At 53.4% G+C, this 20,943-nt stretch overlaps 1 protein-coding gene across 4 annotated transcripts in view; it reads right to left on the bottom strand.

Annotated features, from left to right (window-relative positions):
- KIF21B (kinesin family member 21B) overlaps positions 1–20,943 on the bottom strand; it is a 54,908-nt gene that overhangs the window by 25,081 nt on the left and 8,884 nt on the right. For all 4 annotated transcript variants that reach the window (XM_030818683.1, XM_030818685.1, XM_030818684.1 and 1 more), the window contains exons 2-15: positions 15,084–15,306; positions 14,583–14,765; positions 11,706–11,855; positions 11,469–11,603; positions 10,927–11,094; positions 10,501–10,616; positions 9,750–9,945; positions 8,326–8,515; positions 6,885–6,948; positions 6,558–6,776; positions 6,037–6,118; positions 5,504–5,621; positions 4,540–4,731; positions 1,696–1,895 (exon numbers count right to left, since the gene is read on the bottom strand). In XM_030818683.1, coding sequence (XP_030674543.1) covers positions 1,696–1,895; positions 4,540–4,731; positions 5,504–5,621; positions 6,037–6,118; positions 6,558–6,776; positions 6,885–6,948; positions 8,326–8,515; positions 9,750–9,945; positions 10,501–10,616; positions 10,927–11,094; positions 11,469–11,603; positions 11,706–11,855; positions 14,583–14,765; positions 15,084–15,306 — 2,236 coding nt within the window. The remainder of the gene's footprint in view (positions 1–1,695; positions 1,896–4,539; positions 4,732–5,503; positions 5,622–6,036; positions 6,119–6,557; positions 6,777–6,884; positions 6,949–8,325; positions 8,516–9,749; positions 9,946–10,500; positions 10,617–10,926; positions 11,095–11,468; positions 11,604–11,705; positions 11,856–14,582; positions 14,766–15,083; positions 15,307–20,943) is intronic.

The raw sequence follows: 20,943 nt of genomic DNA, 5'->3' as shown, positions 1-20,943 counted from the left end.
GTGGACAGAGCCGGGCACGTGGCTGAAGGAGCTCAGCAATCCAGAGACTGAAACACAGGTCTACACGAGCCTTCTGTCAGCTGCATCTTAGTGTTATATTATTTGCCAGGCTTCAGAGCCATACAAGGATCTTCCCTCATGAGGCTCTCCAGGGCCTCTGCAGCTGAGATGTGAGCTGGCCAGGACAGGATGGGGTACCCTGCAGAGGCATCAGCTGGGAACCCCCAGGGAGACAGAGTGGGGATGCACATAAGCGCACCCCAGAAGTGCTCCAGAAGCTGCTGCAGAATGTGCAGGCCCCTGTTGGGAGTGCTGCTCCACCCCAGAGATAATGAAGGCCCACCAGTCCCTCCCGCTAAACCATCAGTGGGTGCAGGGGCCCTTGGGTGATCTGGGTACTTGAGTCCACACTTGAGTCTCAACACCCCACAGGGTGAACACACTGAAGGAGATGGTGCAAACAGGGCTCCTTGGGGCCAGCCCAGGCCAAGTAGGTCAGAGCACAGCAAGGCAAGGACTTCTCCACTCTGGTCAGGTTGATGAAGCCTCCGGACCTGCAGCCCACGCTTGGGGACAGAGCCTGCCCAGGTGAGGTGGCTGGGCCTCAATGACAGCTATGGGCCCACCACCTCTTCTCAGAATCTACATTAGCCACCACTGCATTGCCTCTCTCCTCTGCACACTGAGTTGGCCATGAGCGTGTAGCTACCGATGGCTCCTAGATGCCCCATCAGCCCCAAGCACTGGGGAGCTCCCCTTTCCTATGTCTCTGTCCCCAAGACCAGCCCTTCACAGCTTGCTGGGGCTGCCACCAGTGCCCAGGGCCTAGCCCAGGGCTGTGGGGATCTGGGATCCACTGAGGGCTGAGGATCAGAGCAGGCAGGAATGTAGGACTTGGAAGGCCCAAGGGGAGGGAGGACTGAAAGGGAACATGGATCTGCTGAGCCCCAGGCGGGAGCCAGAACACACCAGACACTGGAAACACAAGACTTGAGCCCTGAAGTCAGAAGCACAGGGACAGACCCCAAGCCCCAGAGACTAGAGCACTCTGAGCGGTGGCAAAGTAGAAAAGGGAGGCATTGTGCCACCCGGACACACAGTGGCTTGGGAGCCAGATAACTGAGTTCAAATCCCAGTGCTACCTCTTGGAAGCTGGAATTAACTTCTCTGAGCCTCACTTTCTCATACATAAAAGAATAATAATAGACTTCTTCCAAGAGGTTCTTCTAAGGACTGAATGTGATCATGCGTGTGAGATGACTAGCCTGGAGCCTGGCCATAGTAAATGTTCAAATGATGGTAACTGTTACTATTATCACTCAGGGCCAGGTTGTACCAAACGAGAGGCCTCATGTGCGCTTTGTGCAGACCCGAAGCGAGTGTGCTGCAGCCTCCCCAACAGGAGGCAGCACCGAGTGGGGTCCCCTGAAATCCTCACCTGCCTTGAACACGACCCCCGTGCACCCCAGCATCCCTGCACACTGGCCCCACTACTGGGCAGGTTGTTTCACCTTGGATGATGCACTCAGCTAAGAGGACCGTGTCAAGGGCCAAGACAGGGTGAAACTAGGTAATGCTGTGTGTCGAGAAGAGAATCCACACTTGACGGCAATGATTATTTTTACCATGGTGAGTGGATTCTAAGAAGATGTCACATGCACTCTAGGCCCCACTCCTCACACCCTCGGCCCCTACCTTGGCCTTCTTCATCTCAGCCACTTCGGCCTGTAGCTTCTTCAGCTCCCTCTCGTAGCGCGACTGGTTCTTGAGCAGCCGGGCGTGCTCTTTCTGGGCAGCCTGCAGCTTCTGCAGGTCCCGGTTCATCTCCCGCAGCCTCTTCTCATAGTCTGCCTTGATCTTGTTGGCCTTCTCCTCAGTGTAGCACTCCATGGTGCCTGAGAGCAACGAGAGGCAGCTGTCGGTGCTGGGTCCCTAAGGGCTCCCACTGAATACAGGGTCATCAAGGGGGAACGCAGGAACCCTCTGTTCCAGTCTCATTGTATGAACTTGGGCAAGTCACACCCCTCTCTGAGCCTGTTGCATCATTTGAATGAGGGGGTCAGACTAGTTGATGCCCAAGGCCCCTTCCTGCTCTGACATCCTATTGAAATGGGCAGGGGTGTTTTCATCTTGAGATCTCTGAACCCCTGGTCTCCAACTTCCCGTGAGGGTCCTGTAGCTCACTCATGCTGGCTAGGTTCTGACCCATGATCCAGCGTTGGAGGAAAGAGCTGGGGCCCGTGGGAAGGGGAAGAGTTTGCAAGAGAAGACAGAATGGTGTGGGCCAGGGCAGAAGGAATAAGCTGATTCTCCACTCTTGGCCTCTCCTACCAGAACTACCAACAGACATCTCCAACTTAACAGGTACAAAACCCAACTCCTCATTTCTACCCGTCTCCCATCTCAGTACACGGCATCACGCTCCTTCCAGAAGCTCACACCCTGAGGCATCCTTGGCTCCCCTCTCCCTCACATCCACCTCCCAGCAAGCGATCAACAAAGCCTTCTGGCTCAACCTGAAAAATATATCCAGAATCTGACTTCTTACCACCTCCTAAGCCACCTCTCCTGGGATCTTTAGAACAGTTTCCTAAGTGGTCTCCAGCTTCCACTTTCACTCCCCCATGCAGCAGCCACAGTAGTCTTTTAAAAATGCTTCTAAATTTGGTATCACGTAGCTCTCTTGAAACTCCACACATCCCCTCTCCCTCAGAGTATAAGGAAATGTCCTTACAATGACATTTCTTCTCCAACCTGTCCCCTCTCACTGTGCGCTAGCCATCCTGGTCCCCTTATCATTCTGCCAAAATGCCAGGCACATGGCAGCCTTATGGCCTTGGCATCTCCTGCTCCCTCTGTCTGGGATGCTCTTCCCGTGGTTGGGGCTGCTCTAGCACTATCACCTCCTTCAAGTCTTTGCTCAGTGAAGTCTTCACGACCATCCTTTAAAAAACTCCAATTCGGCCAGGCACGGTGGCTCACACCTGTAATCCCAGCACTTTGGGAGGCCAAGGAAGGCAGATCACAAGGTCAGGAGTTCAAGACCAGCCTGGCCAATATATTGAAGCCCTGTCTCTACTAAAAATACAAAAATTAGCTGGGTGTGGTGGTGGGCACCTGTAGTCCCAGCTACTCGGGAGGCTGAGGCAGGAGAATCGATTGAACTGGGAGGCGGAGGTTGCAGTTAGCCGAGATCACGCCACTGCACTCCAGCCTGGGCAACAGAGAGATTCTGTCTCAAAAAACAAAACAACACTTTTACACCATTGGTGGGACTGTAAACTAGTTCAACCATTGTGGAAGTCAGTGTGGCGATTCCTCAGGGATCTAGAACTAGAAATACCATTTGACCCAGCCATCCCATTACTGGGTATATACCCAAAGGACTATAAATCATGCTGCTATAAAGACACATGCACACGTATGTTTACTGCAGCACTATTCACAAGAGCAAAGACTTGGAACCAACCCAAATGTCCAACAACGATAGACTGGATAAAGAAAATGTGGCACATATACACCATGGAATACTATGCAGCCATAAAAAAATGATGAGTTCATGTCCTTTGTAGGGACATGGATGAAACTGGAAACCATCATTCTCAGTAAACCATCGCAAGGACAAAAAACCAAACACTGCATGTTCTCACTCATAGATGTGAATTGAACAATGAGAACACATGGACACAGGAAGGGGAACATCACACTCCGGGGACTGTTGTGGGATGGGGGGAGCGGGGAGGGACAGCATTAGGAGATATACCTAATGCTAAATGACGAGTTAATGGGTGCAGCAAACCAACATGGCACATGGATACATATGTAACAAACCTGCACATTGTGCACATGTACCCTAAAACTTAAAGTATAATAATAATAAAATAATTAAAAAAACAAAACAAAACCAAACAAAAAAAACTCCAACTCACTCTTCAGTAGTTCTTGTTCCCCGTCCTGGCTACACTTACCACCATTTGACACACTATAGATTCTGCTCTTTCGTTTATGTTTGTCTTTCCCCACTAGAATGTATGCTGCACGAGAGCAGGGATTTTGCCCACTCCAATATCTCTAGCACTAGAATGATGTCTGCTCTATAAGACATATTCAACATGTGTTTGCTGAATAAGTAAATCAATGAATGAATAAAAAACGGAATGAATGGGCTGAAGAGCAGCATAATGAATATAGAATGTAAGAACGTTTACAAACAGGTCCAAAGGAAAAGACCCAAGGAACTGAGTGCAGGAGGAAAGGCTGGGAGTGTCATGTTCGCGTGCCTAGGTATATAAAGAATTCTAATACATGACATGATAGCCAAAAAAAAAAAAAAAAATCAATTAACAATTTTCATAGGAACTAGCGTTAGACGTAAGAATCTTTTAACTGTGGGTCAAAGGGCCACAGTCAAAGGTTGGGAAGTCCCTTGCCTAGAAGGCCAGGATAACCCCAACACACCAGCTGCTTTTGACAGAGGAGGGGCTCAGGGGAAAGGGAGGGTCCGGATGAGGTCGGTGGGGGGCATGGCGGTGGCCTCACTGAGGTTCTGCAGCACGCGGTCGCGCTCCAGCTGTGTGTCTCGGATCTTGTTCTGAAGCAGAATCAGCTTTTCCTCATACTGGTGCTTGAGTGTCTGTAGCCGCCGCTGGCTGTTCTCCAGCTCGTCGATCAGCTTCTGCTTGATTTCGATCTCACAAGTCAGGTCGGCCAGGTCCGCCTGGAAGTTCACCTCTACGGGGGCACAGTCAGGCTCAGCCCAGCGTTAGGGCGAGGGGCAAATTGGGGAGCAGATGTGCCAGTCCTGGGGAGCTGGGACCCTCCTTTGGTTAGCCATGACCAATCAGTGACCAGAGACTGGGCAAAATGATAAATCCCAATGCAGGTAGAATGCGGCCAGAAGGAGCAACACATTTAAAGAGCAGTTCCAGAAAGGCAAGGCAGGGCTCAGGAGCTGGCAGGGGGGATCTGCACGTCCTTCCCAGCCATTCCTGAGGCCAGCATCCACCTGTTCCAGATGACATGGGACCAGCTTCAGTGGAGGAGGGTGAGATGGCTGAGAGCACCTTACAGGGCTAGGGCCAGGGCTGGTAGCAGGCAGGGCTGAAGGGGCAGGCATCTCCATTTAGAGGAGAGGGCTTTGGCACCAGTCAGGCCTACATTCACGTTTGCTCTGCATGGACCACACTGGGGAAGGTCACTAAACCCCTGAGCTTGTTCCTCCGTGGTAATATAGGGGAGCTCACCACACCTATGCATACAGTTGCAGTGAAGACTGAAAGAACCCAGCTGCTCAAAGGGTTAAGGTAAGCACAGTGCCTGGCACCTAATGAACAACCAGGAAGTGTTTGCCATCATTCCCATCATGACTGCTGTTGTCATTGGTTTCATGTCTGGGAGGGCTGGGGCCTGGACACCATTATCTTTGAGCAGGGCCCAACCCCACACTTGGGCACTGGCAGCCAGGCATTGCATTCCCCACAGCCCACAGCCCAGGCCCACGCACCCTTCTCCTCGGGGTCTGAGTCTGAGTCCACCAGGCTCTCTTCACTGCCCGAGTCCTCATCTTCATCCTCGCGCCCTTCCTCCTCCTCACAGCCACTCTCGTCTCGCTCTTCCTCCTCCTGGGCACCAGGCACCATTGGGATGGGCCTGGCCTCAGAGAGGGGAGCCCAGAAGCAGAGATGCATCCCGACACAATGCCTCAGGTGTGTCAGGAGGGTGGGGATTGGGGCAGGCCATAGCTGAGCCCCCCTGCCCACCCCCTACTCCTGGAAGAGTGCTGCCTCCCCCAACACCATCGCAGAACCCCTCTAGGAGGGCCTCCCCACCTGCATCATCCGTTTGGGATGAGGTGGGGGCCTAGGGGATGGAGATCACCATGGTAACCAGTCAGAGATATAAGGAAGTACAAGGATCAACTGGATGCAGACCCAACCGCCTCCTTCACTCCATACAAGGATGCGGATGGGGCCCCCCCAACCCCAGCAGGGACACAGGGCACGCATGTGGTGAGGTGGGGTGGGCCGTGCTCCTCACCTCCTCCGCCTCGTTCTCATCCGTCTCCTCACTGTTCTCCTGTTGGAGTTTTGCCCTCTTTTTGAAGGCTTCCTTCTCGGGGCTGCTCAGGGAGGACAAGGAGGATGGATTAGGGAGGATGGATTAGGAAGGCTGCCCCTGCCTTGAGCACATGGGCAGGACGGCGGCAGCGGCAGAACAGGAAGGCTCTCACCAGAGGGAGGGGAGAGCGCTGGCTCCTACTCTGCAGAGAACCCCACTGCTCTTCCCTAGGGCCACCCAGAGCTGACCTTGGCTCAGCTCAGTGCTTCCTCTCCTTGGGGGAAAGCATATGGCATGGGAGAACATCGGGGAGGGAGGTTGCCCAAAAGGCTGAGCAAATCTGCGCCATGAATTCCCAAGCAATACTGAGGCATCCCCTGGGGCTGGGGGTGTGGAGGTTCCCTCCTAAACACTGGCGGGCAGCAGTCCTCCTGGGGGACAGGCAGGGTCCACTGGGGCGGTCTGAGGGCTCTCAGGGGCGGGGACGACACTCCACTCACCTCTTCCTCCGCTGCCTGACCTCCTTCTTCTTTAGCCGCTCCAGGTCCTGCTTGGCCCTGCGGATCACCTCCGAGGCATCCTCCATGGAGCTGGCCGGGCTGCCCCCGAAGGCCGGGGCGGCTGGAGAAGCACCCAGGGAGTAGGGGCTCCTAGCCGAGGCCCGTGAGAGGCTGCGGCGCAGGGACTCATTCATGGCTTCACTCTCCAGGAGCTTAGTCCTGCACAGGAAGAGCGAGTGGGCGGGGCCGAGTGAGCTGCCACCGCCCTTGGCGTCACCTGGCCGAGGCCGCCAACCCGCTCACACCTGCCGGGGCTCACTCACTCACCGTAGCTCCTCGATCTCCCGGATGTAGTTCTGGATCAGCGCACCAATGGCCTCATTGCCATCGCCTGGAGTGGGAAGGCGGGAAGAAGGGTGCGATAAAGAAGATAAATAGGCCAGCGCGGTGGCTCAGACCTATAATCCCAGCACTTTGGGAGGCCAAGGCGGGCGGATCACCTGAGGCCGGGAGTTCGAGACCAGCCTGACCAACATGGAGAAACCCCGTGTCTACTAAAAATACAAAATTAGCCGTGCGTGGTGGCGCATGCCTCTAATCCCAGCTACTCGGGACGCTGAGGCAGGAGAATCGCTTGAACCTGGGAGGTGGAGGTTGCGGTGAGCCAAGATCATACCATTGCACTCCAGCGTGGGCAATAAGAGCGAAACTCCGTCTCAGAAAAAAAAAAAAAAAAAGATAAATAGCAGCAAGGGTCTTCACCGCTGATACTACTGCTCTTATTATCTGTGCCTCTAATAGGGTAGCTCATATGGGCCTTTTCCAGAAAGAAATCTATAGAAAAAAATACTTTGCACAGAGGTATACAAGCACTGTTGGCAATAGCAAGAAACTGGAAACAACCTAAATGCCCATCACTAGAAGGCTATTATAATAAATTTATTCATCATTGTTACATATGGGACACCATGGCAGAAGATTAAGAGAAGTAGGTTTTTTAAAATTTTTATTTTTTGGTTAGTGCCAAGGTCTTGCTCTGTTGCCCAGGCTAGAGTCACAGCTGACTGCAGCCTCAACCTCCTGGGCTCAGGCAATCCTTCCATCTCAGCCTCCCAAGTAACATGAACTACAGGCATGTGCCACCACATCTGGCTAATTTTTGTATTTTTTGTAGAGACTAGGTGTCCCTATGTTGCCCAGGCTGGTCTCAAACTCCTGGGTTCAAGTGATTCTCCTGCCATGGCCTCCCAAAGTGCTGGGATTACAGGCGTGAACCAGAAGTAGGTTTAATATGGAAAGATTTATAAAACATAATGCTAAATGAAAAAGGGAAGTCTTAGAGCAATATATATAATCTCATACATAGAAAAAGTAGTCTATATCATACACACATTTAAGAATGTATATGAATACATATTCATACGTGAAACAAATACTGAGAAAGGTGTGGGAAAATACACACCAAGCTGCTCATAGAGGTTCCTTCTGAGAAGCAGAGAGGGCTTGGGGTGGAGGGTTCAGGAAGAGGCGATTTTAATCTTTCACTTCATATAGTGATGTATTGTTTGCATGTTGAACAAGAAGGATGTGTTCATGTATTACTTGTGCCATACAAAAATGTTTTAAAATCAAGTGAAAAAAATGCATAAATGAGTTGAACTGTGAATTAACTGGCTGGCTTAGTCCACCTGATACTCTGGGGTGGATGTGGGGGGAGGGGGTCCTAGCCCGTTGGTGCTCTGACCTGGCCTGGCATAGCCCAACTCACCGGCCTTAGCTAGCAGCAGGTTCGCCTCCTGGCTCATGAGCTGGGTGACACGGTTGTTGATGGCGTCGATGGCCTCCTGCATGGCTTTCACCCGCAGCCGCAGGGCCCCATTCTCCTTCTGTAGCATGGCATTCTCCCGGAACAGATCACTATAGCCCTCGGCGCCATCCTCTCCTATCACTCGCTTGCCCTGGGAGCAGGGGCAAAGGGGAGCAGTCAGGCAGCAGAGTTCGCAGAGGGGGGAAGGGGCTGATGATGCCCCTCCCTCTGCCAGCGCCCTGGCCTTCCCCTGGATATGGCAGCATCACCAGTCTCCCCTGCCCCAGGTTTCCTAAAACACAGCTACTGGCCCCCAGTGATCAAAAACCTTACACAGTTCTCCTTGACAATAAAAAGTTCAAATTTTGTAACCAGCCACTCAAGGCCTCTCACAATCTTACTTGACCTAACTTTCCACAGTGTATTTTCATATCTCCATAAATTCTAGTCCAAGGGTCAAAACCCTCTCTGCCAGGCAGTTGGCATAAATGAGTCAGGCTGGTTGTAAGACAATAGGGAGTGGTAGAGACTGGAACTAAGAGAGTTCCAGACTCAGTCTAAAAAGGGCAGCCCCTATACCTCTCCAGCCAACTTGGTACCATGAGTTGTTAGATCTTTAAAATTTTCTAGCAAAACTGAAACTCCCTGACTTTCAGAAAGGTTGACAACTAAGTTGTATTCTTTTAAAACAAGTGCAAGCCAAACCTAAACTCATCTATGTGCCAGATTGGGGCAATGGGCTACCAATTGGTGACTTCTGTCTTAGTCACATAGAATTAGACATTTCCCCCAAAGGACCCATTTTTTCCCACTCTGTTCCTTTGTGCATGGCTTGTTCTTTACCTAGAATGGCTGCCCCATCTCATTTTGCTGTTACCTCATTCATTCTTCAAAATCCATATAAAAGGCCCCTTTTTCCATGAGGCCCTCTCTGACCATCCATGCAAGTAAGGCCAACTCTCTCCTCTGCCCCTCTGCGGCACACTGGATACTCCTGTGGGCCCCTCTATCAATGATTCTGTGCCAGTCTAGCAGTCTTATCTGTTCCAACACAACACATTCAGCAGACATGAAAACACCCTGGAGAGTGTCTGCCCTGTGCATAAGATCTATGCAACAAAAGCCGGGGAGCCCTTCTTTCTTGGACTTAGTATTCTAAAATCTTGAGGGCTCAGACTATGCTTGACTCACGTGGGTGAGTCCCTAATAGTGAGCATCATGCCTGCCACACAACTGATGCTCAAGAGTCATGTCCAAAGTGGATGATGGGTAATAGGGAGGTGGGAGGGATGCTGAGGAAGTTAGGGTAAGGCTGCAGGGCAGAGGGTGCATATGAAGCATTAGCTCCAAGAGGAGTGCTGGGCAATGCCCAGGAGCATGCTCACCGCCTTATACTCCATCAGCTCCATCTGCAGCCGAGCAATCTCAGCCCGCAGTGCACTGATTTGCTGGCTGGTCTTGTCCTGGTTCACTACCACCTTGTTCTTGATGTTGCGGGCCCGATTGGCGTATTTGAGTGTGTTGAGGGTCTCCATGAAATCCCGGTCTGAGGGGCTCACACAGGCGATCATGATGGTCTGGCTGGGGGTGCAGAAAGGCTGGTGTGAGGGTGAGGGACACAGCCAGCCCCCAGCATTGCCTCAGGGCAGGGATCCTGCTCCCATCCCATTCCCCCACTACCTTAATGCCCAAAGCACGTGGGCATTCAGGACAGAAGCTGGGATGTGGGGAGCTGGACCATCTGGCCAGGAGTTTTCACTGCAACAGCAGGTAACCATAGTAAAGGCGGCTACCAAGGCTGGGGAGGTGGTGATGCATAATTGCCAGAGTCCTTTGCTTGGTGATGAGGATGAGTCACAGCCCTGCATTTTCTAGCATTTTCCATCTATCATCTTGTCTGGGTCATATGACTTCCCTTAGAACGTCTCTCCCTGTTTTACTGATAAGGAAACTGAGCTGGACCATAGCTGCCTAAAGGTCATAAAGCACCTCAAGGTTCCTACCTCCTAAACCTGCAGCCTAGGATGGGAAGGCCTCCTCCTCCTGGGGCAGGCTTGCGCCATACCCACACTGCACTATTTTCCAGGAACCTCCCTGCCTCCCCTGTCCCTTCCCTGGGTGTTGGTCACCAGATACCTGTTGCCCCCCAGCGAATCCTGGAGGAGCCGAGTGAGCTTGGAGTCCCTGTAGGGAACGTGCACCACCTTCTTGCTCTGGTCCCCTAAGGCGCTGATCACATTGCCCAAGGCCAGCTGTGGGAGACAGACCCTGGCACTCAAGAGTCACTCAGGGAGTGAAGGGTAGGGAGGGACAAGAAAATCCCCAACCCATCTGTACCTGCCTCTTTGGCCCCAGCAGCCCTCTTGCTCCCTGGGTGGGTTTATAGGCAGATGGATAAGTTGGTGAAATGGGGAAGTTGGGGACAGGGGTGAGGCCTAAGAGTGAAGGGCTAATTGGCAAGATGTCCAAGGAGGACTCAGCAGGTGTAGGACTGCAGGGCCTTGGAGGGGTCTGAGACTGAGCTGTGTGGGTGCTGGGGCTGATGACCCACCATGTGCCTACCAGGCCACAGTTGATGGAGATGCCCTCCTTGGCCCGCTCGCCAGTAGCCCCTGTCCGCTTCAGCCGCTCTGAGCCGGCCAGGTCCACAAAGTGAAACTTAGCGGTGAGTGTCTCATACTCACTCGAGGGAGGTGTACCATCAGGAAGCCCGGTCACTGCCTCATTCACCTGCAGCAGAAGTCAGCTCTGATTCACCCAGCCCTCGCGCACCTCACTGGCTCCCCTGATCACAGTACTGCCATCCGGGAGAGGCACGGCGGATGGCCACGCGCCTTGCCCTTCGCACATGCAGAGCATCTGACAATGTGCACAGTACTTGCACAAGCCTGATTTCTATTTAATCCTCACAACACCACGATGCAGAGATCATTAACCCATTTTACAAATTGCGCAACAAGGCTCAAGAAAAATATAAAAATCAACAAATGGCAGAGGCCAGCCTCAGTCTGGTTTGCTATCTCTGAATCTGTGGCTCCTCATTTTGCCCTTCCTGGGATACCCCTGTAGCAAGCTGGCTCCTGGGCCCCCTACAGGCTCCTCACCAGGTCGGGCTGGGTGCACATGCGCATCTGGCACAGGTGGATGGTGAAGATGGCGTGCGAGCGTGAGCTCTGCACATTCATCTGGGTGCTGGCTGTGGTGCGGGACAGGGCCCCCTGCTTCAGGCACTGGATCAGCTGGAAACAGAAGCAGAAGTGAGGGCTTGGGACTACCGTGGTGCCAGCCCCTGCCCTTTCAGGATGCCCTGGGCCTGCTCCAGACCTCCAGCAGAAGCTCACCTCCTCCTGGGAGTGGATGAGGCGAGAAGTGACACCAGTGGTGTATATACCACCGTTTGTGTCCTCGTGGATCTTGATGTTGGACCTGCGGTGGCGGGCGTCAGGGTCACGGGTGCTGTCAAACAGGTCAAGGATCTCCTCATTGTAGAGCTGTGCAGGAAGGAAACAGCTGAATTCATAGGGCATGCACCGGGGCCCCAGGTGGCTGCCACATGCCTATAAACCATATATCTGTTTTACAGATGTGGAAACTGAGGCTGTGGGTCCCCTCTGGGTTCTGAATCCCATGACCTTTCTGTAGGACAGGGGCAGGAGGCAGCTGGGCCCTGGGCAGAACTAGCTGGAGGCTGCACACTGTTCACCATTCCCCAAGGAACCAGCAGCCAGCAGCTCGGTCCCAGCATGGGCTAAGGACCAAAAGAGGACAAAGGGACACGGGTCCCAGATGTAGGAGATGAGGAAGATGTGGCCACAATTTGAGCAGATCCTGTCGTATTCCTGGACTTGGAAAGAGTAGACGGGGACGTGATTCCAGATGAGGGAGGGCAGAGACAGAGCTCAGTGGAGACCAGGGGAGCCGTGCCCTGGCCCTGTCTCTCAGGTGACGACAAACTCTCCAAGGGGAGGAACACGCCTGTGTGCCTTGCCCTATGCTTGGCAGCGGGTGAGCATAGAGAGCACGCCACTGTGGCCTAGTGTCCTGGAGAGGGCCTGGTGAGACCATCGTGGGGAGGGGGCCTGGCCAGGAGCAGTCACCCCATTTCAGCTGGTCTCAGCCAAGGAGATTCCTGTGTTTGGAACTGCTGGCAGGGAAAGTGTCACCTGCTGAAGATCTGGGATGTTCAACAGGCAGGGAGCTAGGGCTGGGGAGTGGAATAAGGGATGGGGGCAGCTAGGGCAGCAGCCAAGAAAATGCTGTGGGAATAAGGGGGAGACTGCAGCCCTCTGACATCCGGGGCTTTGACAGCCCTAAAGGGACAGAAATACCCCACATGAAGTGGGAATGAAAATTCCCACATGAATGGGGAAGAGGAGACGGAAAGGATGGTGCAGATGGGGGCCTACAACATCTGTCTGTCTGTCTGTGTTGGGGTAGACACACACTATCATTTGACCTCTTGTGGTTCACCCTATGGAACTGATTTTCTAGGAACCTGCTATTCCGGGCTTCTCCATGGCAACAGGATAGGGAAGGGACGAAAACAAAGAGATGTGAGAGAGAAGCTTATTGAGATACGCAAGCAGCAGGACACAGACACAGACACGAACACAGACACACACACACACAGACACCCACATACAGACACAGAGATACACAGACACAGAGACACACAGACACACACACGCAGACACCCACACACAGACACAGAGATACACAGACACGGACACAGAGACACACAGACACACACATACACAGACACAGAGACACATAGACACACACACACACAGAGACAGACACACACAGACACACACACACACAGAGACACACAGACACACACACATAGACACAGAGACACACACACAGACACACACACAGACACAGAGACACACAGAGATACACACACACACAGACACAGACAAGCACAGACACACCAGAAACACACACACACAGAGACACACAGACACACACACATAGACACAGAGACACACACACAGACACACACACAGACACAGAGACACACAGAGATACACACACACAGACACAGACAAGCACAGACACACAGACACACACAGACACACACACAGATGAGCACACATAGACACATAGACACACACACAGACACAGATGCGCACACACAGAGACACATAGACACACGTACACAAACACACACACAGATGCACACACACAGACACACATAGACAAACACACATACAAAGATGCGCAGACACATAGACACAGACACACACACAAACAGAGACACACAAGACACAGAGACACACACAGACATACAGACAGATGACACACACACACAGATACAAACACACAGTCATACACACATAGGCAGTCCATTTATCAGAAGCAAAAGTCCAGAGGGGCAAAGAAAACCTCCAAATTCTAAAATGCAGGATACCCTAGAGGGCAAGCCACCACCTGTGTGCCCAGGAGGGAGTAGCTGTGTTGTGGTAGGCAGGGGCTGGGGTTGGGGAAGGCCTGGAGAGGGCCAAGGCCACATGCTTCCCTCAGAAGGCAACCTGGACAAAATCACAGCAGCAGGGTTTATGGGTTTAAGCGCCCTTACTGAGGGAGCGCTCAGCATAGGCCCAATGGTCAAGAGCACAGAGACCCCCTGCTCCCCACTAAAAGCCCCTCCCTGGCTGCCACAGTCTGGGCCTGACACTCTCCCAGAGACAGGAAGGGCCAGGTGCACAGAAAGACCTTTCCTGGAGGACCTTTCTGCCCTGGGGTCAGAGAAGACTCAGGGGGCCAGGAAGCATCTGAGCCAGAAAGGGGCAGGATAGGATGCCCTGAGGCTGAGGGGGAACCCAGAGAAGGTCAGAAGGAAGGGAGAGAGCCAGGGTTCTCACAAAACCCTAAGGAAACAGGTACCACCCTATTTTGCAGATGAGGCTCAGTGTGGTAAATGACTAGCCCGAGGTCACAAGGCTAATCAGTGTCAGATATAGAACCCGTCAGGGTGTGAAGGGATCATACAGGTCATCAACTCAAGCTCCATCTGATGCAGGAACCCCTTTTGAGTGTCCCACCAAGTAGTCCTCCAGCCCTTGCTTGGATTCGTTCAATAGCAGGGAACTCATCACCTGGAGATGCCCCCATGGTTCCCTGGGCTCATTCCACTGCACTGGAGGAAGGCCCGGCTTCCACGGTCCTGTTGTCTACCAAGCCTCCCACCAGCCCACCCTATGGGGCCACGGTACCTCCAGAAACTGGGCGCTGACTTTGAACTCAGGTCCAGCCACGCCCTGCTCCTGTGCCCGACGCTTGCGCTCGGCAATGCCCCCAAAGAGGTGTGCGATGGCCCTCGGGATGATGCCCTGCTCCTCCTCCGACGTTGCCATGTCAAAGCCAGTGCCCATGGTGTACGTCTTGCCGGCCCCCGTCTGCATTGGCAAAGATAGGAGGGTGTAACCCTGCACCCTTTGGGGGCAGCAGCAAGCCCTGTACCTGGGCCAAATCCCCTTAGCTCATCTACCTCCCAGCCCGGTTCCCCTGCTGCTTTCTTGGTCCTGAAGCCACACTCTGGGGAAATCACTGACTGACAGCCCTCCCTCTGCTAACCAGCCGTGCAGCGGCCTCCTTAGACAATAGACAAAACCCTGAGGCTGTGTCTCAACTGCTCTGAAGGTGGAGCTTTCTCTCCATTGGATGCGGGGAGACCAAGGCTGGAGCGGCCATAGGTGGGCGTGAAGATGGCTTACCTGCCCATAGGCCAGCACCGTGGCATTATAGCCCTCGAAGCAGCCCTCGATGAGCTTGCTCACACAGGTGGAATAGATCTGTTCTTGCCAGGTGTCCAGGTCGAAGACAAAGTCATAGGTGAAGGCCTTGTCCTTCCCCAGCAGGACCTGGGGCTCTCCCGGGGTAACAGAGGTACAGATGTGACAGCCCTCAATCTTCTCCTTCGACAGCTGGGGCCGGATCCTGCCCATGATGGAGAGAGCCCTGGGTCAGGCCCAGCTGGAAGGGGGCTGCCACAGGCCCCTCCCTCACACTGCCTGCCAGGCTGCCACTTCCCCCATGAGCCAGAGGAAAAGGAAGGAAGCTTAGGTGACCCCAGAGGACATGGGCAACTTTTGTAATACAATAGTAATAACAATATCAACATCATCAAAACAGCAGTTGTTAACATTTATTGAGCATTCAGTATATATCAGGTCTGTGTTCAGAGTACTTTCCATAAATTAATTCATGCATTCTTCACTATAAACTTGTAAGGTACCTATTATTTGCCTAATTTTACAGATGAGAAAACTGAAGCTGAGAGAGTTTAAATGACCCTGCCCAAGGGTGTATAATGGAAAGTGATGGCGCCATGTCCAGGTCTGTCTGACATAAAAGCACATACTCCTGATTGGACCAGAAGCCCTAGAAATCAGCATCTCGTCAGGGGAGAGAAGGCGGCTTGTCCACTGCTGGGGAGGCAAAGCACAGGGCCAGGGTGGGGAAGAGAAGAAACTGGATGCTCCCACAGCTCTGGGCCACATTCCCAGAGCCAGGACTAAGTTCTAGAGGAGGCCAGAGCCTCTGCCAATGCCCATGGGGGCTGCAAGCAGGAGGCCGGGAGCTCCCCTCCCTGACGCCAGACCAGGAGCCCCCTTCCCAGATGCCGGAGCCTGGTAGACATTCTCAGGCCCGAACTCTGCTTCCTTTCCAGGAGTGGGGGGGTGGGGGGGCAGACCTGCATAGCTGGGGCTGACCAGATCAAGTCCCAAGTTCCCTTGTGAAGGGCAGGGACCTCTAGAAAGGACACCAGGCCAGCCTGGGGTGCGCTCCCAACCCAGATTCTGGCAGGCTTCCCTGTAAAGAGGAAGAAAAGCGGCATCAGGACTGAGTGAGGAGCCAACCATGGACACAACTATCTCCATCCAGCCACCCCTTCCTCTCTCTCCCAAGCAGCCATCACCACGACAAGGTTCCCATGGCAACCAAGCAGGAGTCAGCAAGCATGCGTGTACAGGGATTGGCAGAAAGCACCACCCCCACCCCAACTCCCTAAAGTAAAAGGGGCTGGGGGTTAGGCTCTCATGCCCATGGGCTCACACAAGCCAGCCCATCAGTAGGCGCTCACAATGAGCTGCTTGTCAGGCCTCCTCTCCCTAAGCCAACACTCACCAAGAGAAGAAACAATGCCAGGGGCCAGGCCAGCACCCATCCTGGGCCCAGAGGCGCCTGGTCACAGAGTCTAGGGCCTCCAAGTCGCCATCCTGTCTCTGCCCCCAGCTGCCCCGGTCCCCAAGGCCCACTCAGAGCTGTAGCCTGGGAAAGGTGCTCACCCGAGCCTGTTGCCTGCACTTCCATGGCAAGGGAGTTAAAGGGGAGTTAAAGGGGACTGGGGAGGTGGGGAAAGCCCAGCGGGGAGGGATTGGGGGTGAGCGACACCAGGCCCAGTTCCTACCCACAGATGGGAGTCTGGGCCTTCTTCAGAAGTGTTTCCGAAGTATGAACAGGTCCTTATAGGTCAGTGGCTCTCCCCTAAAAGGGATGGAAGCCCAAAGGAGGTCACCACATTTATCCAGCTGTCTCGCCCAAATTGGAATGGGAGCCCAGCTTCTTCGTCTCCCAACTGAATTGGCTTCTGCTTGGGAAGAGAATGGCTGATTCCTGCTCATCCTTCTGGACCTCCAGACCAGAAACTTGAGTCTCCGGTAAGAGCTCAGGGTCAGCAAGGCTCCTACCTCTACTTCTACCTCTACCGCTAATAATGGCAGCAGACATGCACTGAGCACTCACTCTATGCCAGGCAGCATCTAAACACTGCTGTGGATTAACTCTTGGTCCTCACAACACTGGGAGGTGACGATTATGGCCCTCCTGTATGGATGAAGAAGCTGAGATGGCACACAGCCAGAGTCACAGGTCACAGACAATCAGGAGCAGAGCCAGGGCTTGAACCTATGCAGTCTGCATGCACTGCCCTTTCAATGGTCTTATGCTACACCTTCTCTAAGGACCAGGGTTCAGAGTGCCAGGGGGAAAGAACATCTCATATATGCAGGGAGAGAGAGCAGGAGCAACCTTAGAAGGAGGAGCGTGGCATTGCACACAGGTACTAAACAGGAATCTGGCTCTTAGACCTGGCTCTGCCCCTGGGCTCGTGGGACCCAAGACTAAGCACTTCCTCTCAGAGCATCCAGGTATTCCTAGGTAAACCAAGTGCCTGGCCTGGGCGGCCCCTGAGGACCCTCCAGCTCTGCTGGCTAGCACCAGTTCCTGAAGACGGCTTCCCTACCACGTGGCTGCCTGAAGTGGGATTTCTGGATTCAGTTCAAATACCATTTAATTACTGTAGGCAGATGGCAATGTTGGCGATTGGAGAAAATCGAATCATCATCCCTGGAGACAGTGGAGCAGGGGAGGGGGAGCAACAGCCCTGCTTGTCAGAGCCCTTCAATGAGAGGGGCAGCTTCTGCTTCAGCAATCAGCCCCCGGACCACCTGGGGAGCCTGCCTTCCAGGATCAAGATAGTGGGCAGAACATTCTGGGGGAGAGGATATAGAGGAGGAGACCCCAGGGTTTTGGGGTCCAGGAGTTGCGGGGTCAGTTGGGCATTCATCCTGGGGCCCTTTTTTGGCCCAACACATCCTGAGATGAGGGTCTTTGTGGTCAGAAAGAGACATCCAGCCCAATGCTGGTCCACTCTTAGCACCAGACTGCTTTGCCAGGGTGCAGGTGAGTAAGCCTGAGCAATGTCACCCAGAGAAACTGACACTGGCTGGGAGACAGGGGGGCATGGACCCTGGCTGAGGCACCAATTCCCAAAGCAACTTACCTGGAAGAGGGAGAGAGTATCGGACTGACTGAATGAACAAATGGAAATGGAAGCAAAGGAAAGTTAAGATGTCGGGGATGCTCTCCGTGTGCTAGCGCTGGGTCAGGCACCTCCACAGGTTACCTTGTTTAAGTGATGCTATGACCTAGGGATTTAAATCCCCATTCTTCAGCAAGAAAGGTTGAGGCTTGAAGTGGTTAAGCCACACACACAGTAAATACAATGAAGTTGGGCATCAACTCCTGATCTGGCTGACTGAATGCCCTTCCATTCCTCAAGCTGCTTTCTGTCAGAAAACTCTATGTATGTATGTATGTTTTTGAGACAAGGTCTCACCTTGTTGCCCCAGGGTGGAATCCAGTGGCGCAGTCATGGCTCAATGCAGCCTCAGCCTCCTGGATTCAGGTGATCCTCCCACCTCAGCCTCCCAAGTAGCTGGGACAACAGGCACGCACCACCATGCCCATCTAATTTTTGTATTTTTTTGTAGAGACAACGTTTTGCCATGTTGCCCAGGCCTGTCTCGAACTCCTGAGCTCAAGCGATTCTCCCAACTCAGCCTCCCGAAGTGGGATTATAGGTGTGAGCTACCATGCCCAGCTGAAAATTCTTAATCCTAAAATCGCTAAATAAACTTTATCCCACACCACCTCCATCAGAGCCACTCTCTGGAAGGAGTCCCGCATGTCTGTTCACATATGCTCAGGGATGGGCATCAGGCTTGCCCTGCCTTTGAAGGCTCACAGTTTGGCGGTGGCAGACACTGTCTCAGTCATCCTGGGCTCACTCTTTACCACACCCTGCCTAGTGGCAAATTCAAACCGACGCCCCATAGGTAGGAGACAAGAGGGCTGGGAGACAAGAGACCAGGGTCCTTGCCAAGCCTCTGCCCTGGCTCTCTTGGGTTTATGAGCCACTGCTTCCTTCTAGGTTATCTAGAAGGTCTGTTCCTGCTTTCAACTTTCTAAGAACTCCATCGCCCATCCCTCCAGCAGCCTCTTCTCCCGGCCCCACCCTTGGTGAGGTCACTTCTGTGGGCTGTCCTCAAAGTGACAGTGGCCTACTTGGCCCCAGATAAGCAGAAGGAAGAAGCAGTGTGGCAAGGATGGGCACCATCTAACAGTCCTTTTCCTCCCTGGGGGCATGGGACGGGGGTCAAGGATCTCTAAGGTCTTCCTTTTTAAAACGTTTTTGCAGAGACAGGGTCTCACTATGTTGCCCAGGTTTGTCTCAAACTCCTGGGCTTAAGTGATCCTCCTGCCTTGGCCTCACAAAGTGCTGGGATTACAGGCATGAGCCACTGCATGTGGCCTCTAGGGTCTTTCAACTAAAATACAGGCCCTAGAGGCTGTGGACCAGAGCCAGGACTAGGGTGAGGCATTCACCCTCAGTACAGAATTTAAGGAGGCAAGGAAAAACCTCAGTAATCAAGATAAATTACAACTTAGTGCAATATTTTAAGAATCAAATGAGCAAATTGTGGCCCACGGGCCAGCTGCCTGTTTCTGTGAGTAAAGTTTTGTGGTCCAAACATCTAGTGTCATTTCTGCCCAGGGTACCTGGAGGGCATCTCACTCCAGGCCCCACCCTTCCAATCTTCCTTCCATCCCTTCTCAAGGTTCTGCCAGGAGGGAGGGCCAGTTGGACAGCCCCTCAGAAAGGCCCCCGGAATCTCCCAGAACAGAGCCGGGCCTATTTGCCACTTGGCAACCCGGAGGCTGAGCAGCGGGTAGAGCGGGCACGAGAGCGAGGAGAAAGGGCCCCGAGCTTTTCAGAGTCAGGATCTGGCACAGGCAGCGAAGTTGCTGAGCTTCCTCTGCTCACAATTGAGCAGGAGCGGGTGTGATGTGGGAAGCCGTCCTCCAGCCCCGGAGAAATGCGCACGCAGAGGCCAGGGACAGGCGGGCAGCTGGGGAGCCCCCATCCTCCCAGGCTGACCCGCTGGGTGCCTGCGGTGGCAGCGGGACAAAGGCTGCGAGCCTGGAGCACAGAGCTGCAGGAAGAGCTGAGCTCAGCGGATCCTCGGCTCTTAGGGGAGCCAGGAGGACGGGGCGGAAGGGGAGGACAGAGGAGACAGGGAGGAGGCAGCCCAGGGGTATGCTGAGAGACTGCCAAGGAGAGAAAACTGCAAAGGGTACCGACTGGGCACATCCAGGCACGTGCCGGGAGCCCCGCACCCTATCCCGCGGCTTAGGAGGGGGAGGATGGCCCTAGCCGGGCCTCATCCCCAACCTTGTCCTTAATGACATCACACAAAGCCCACCAGTCAGCCCTCCCAGGAGCTCTGCCCAGTGACCTTGGACTCCTAGGGGTTGGCTCAGCTTCTTAGGTGAAGTCAGTCCCATCCCATCAGCTGGCTAGGGTCCCTCCCTTGGTTCCTAACTAAGCTGCCTCCAAATCTTTACACTGAGGTCCCCATTGGTGCAGTCCCAGGCTCTTTCCACTTGAAGGGTCTGGTCTGTCTCCTCACTGATGAGAGGTCACAGGCTATGGTATTAAAACAGCTAACCAGAATCCAAGAATTTCTTACAACTATGGTGCATGATCTGTGATTCCTGATGCCTTTTCCTTGCTAGTAATGGTAACACCATCACACTTGGCTTACTAAACTTCCTTAGTTAGTCACCACCAACACATTTATAGAGCCAAGACTGCCTCTCATAGACACTATCTAGGGTGATTTGCACATGTTAGGTCATTACATCATATCATTTAGTTCTTTTTTTTTTTTTTTTGAGACGGAGTCTCACTCTGTCGCCCAGGCTGGAGTGCAGTGGCGCAATCTCGGT

Source organism: Nomascus leucogenys, chromosome 9, assembly GCF_006542625.1.
Source record: "Nomascus leucogenys isolate Asia chromosome 9, Asia_NLE_v1, whole genome shotgun sequence".
Classification (NCBI taxonomy): domain Eukaryota; kingdom Metazoa; phylum Chordata; class Mammalia; order Primates; family Hylobatidae; genus Nomascus; species Nomascus leucogenys.
Note: the sequence above shows the minus strand (reverse complement) of the source record. Positions and strands in the feature narration are given on the sequence as shown.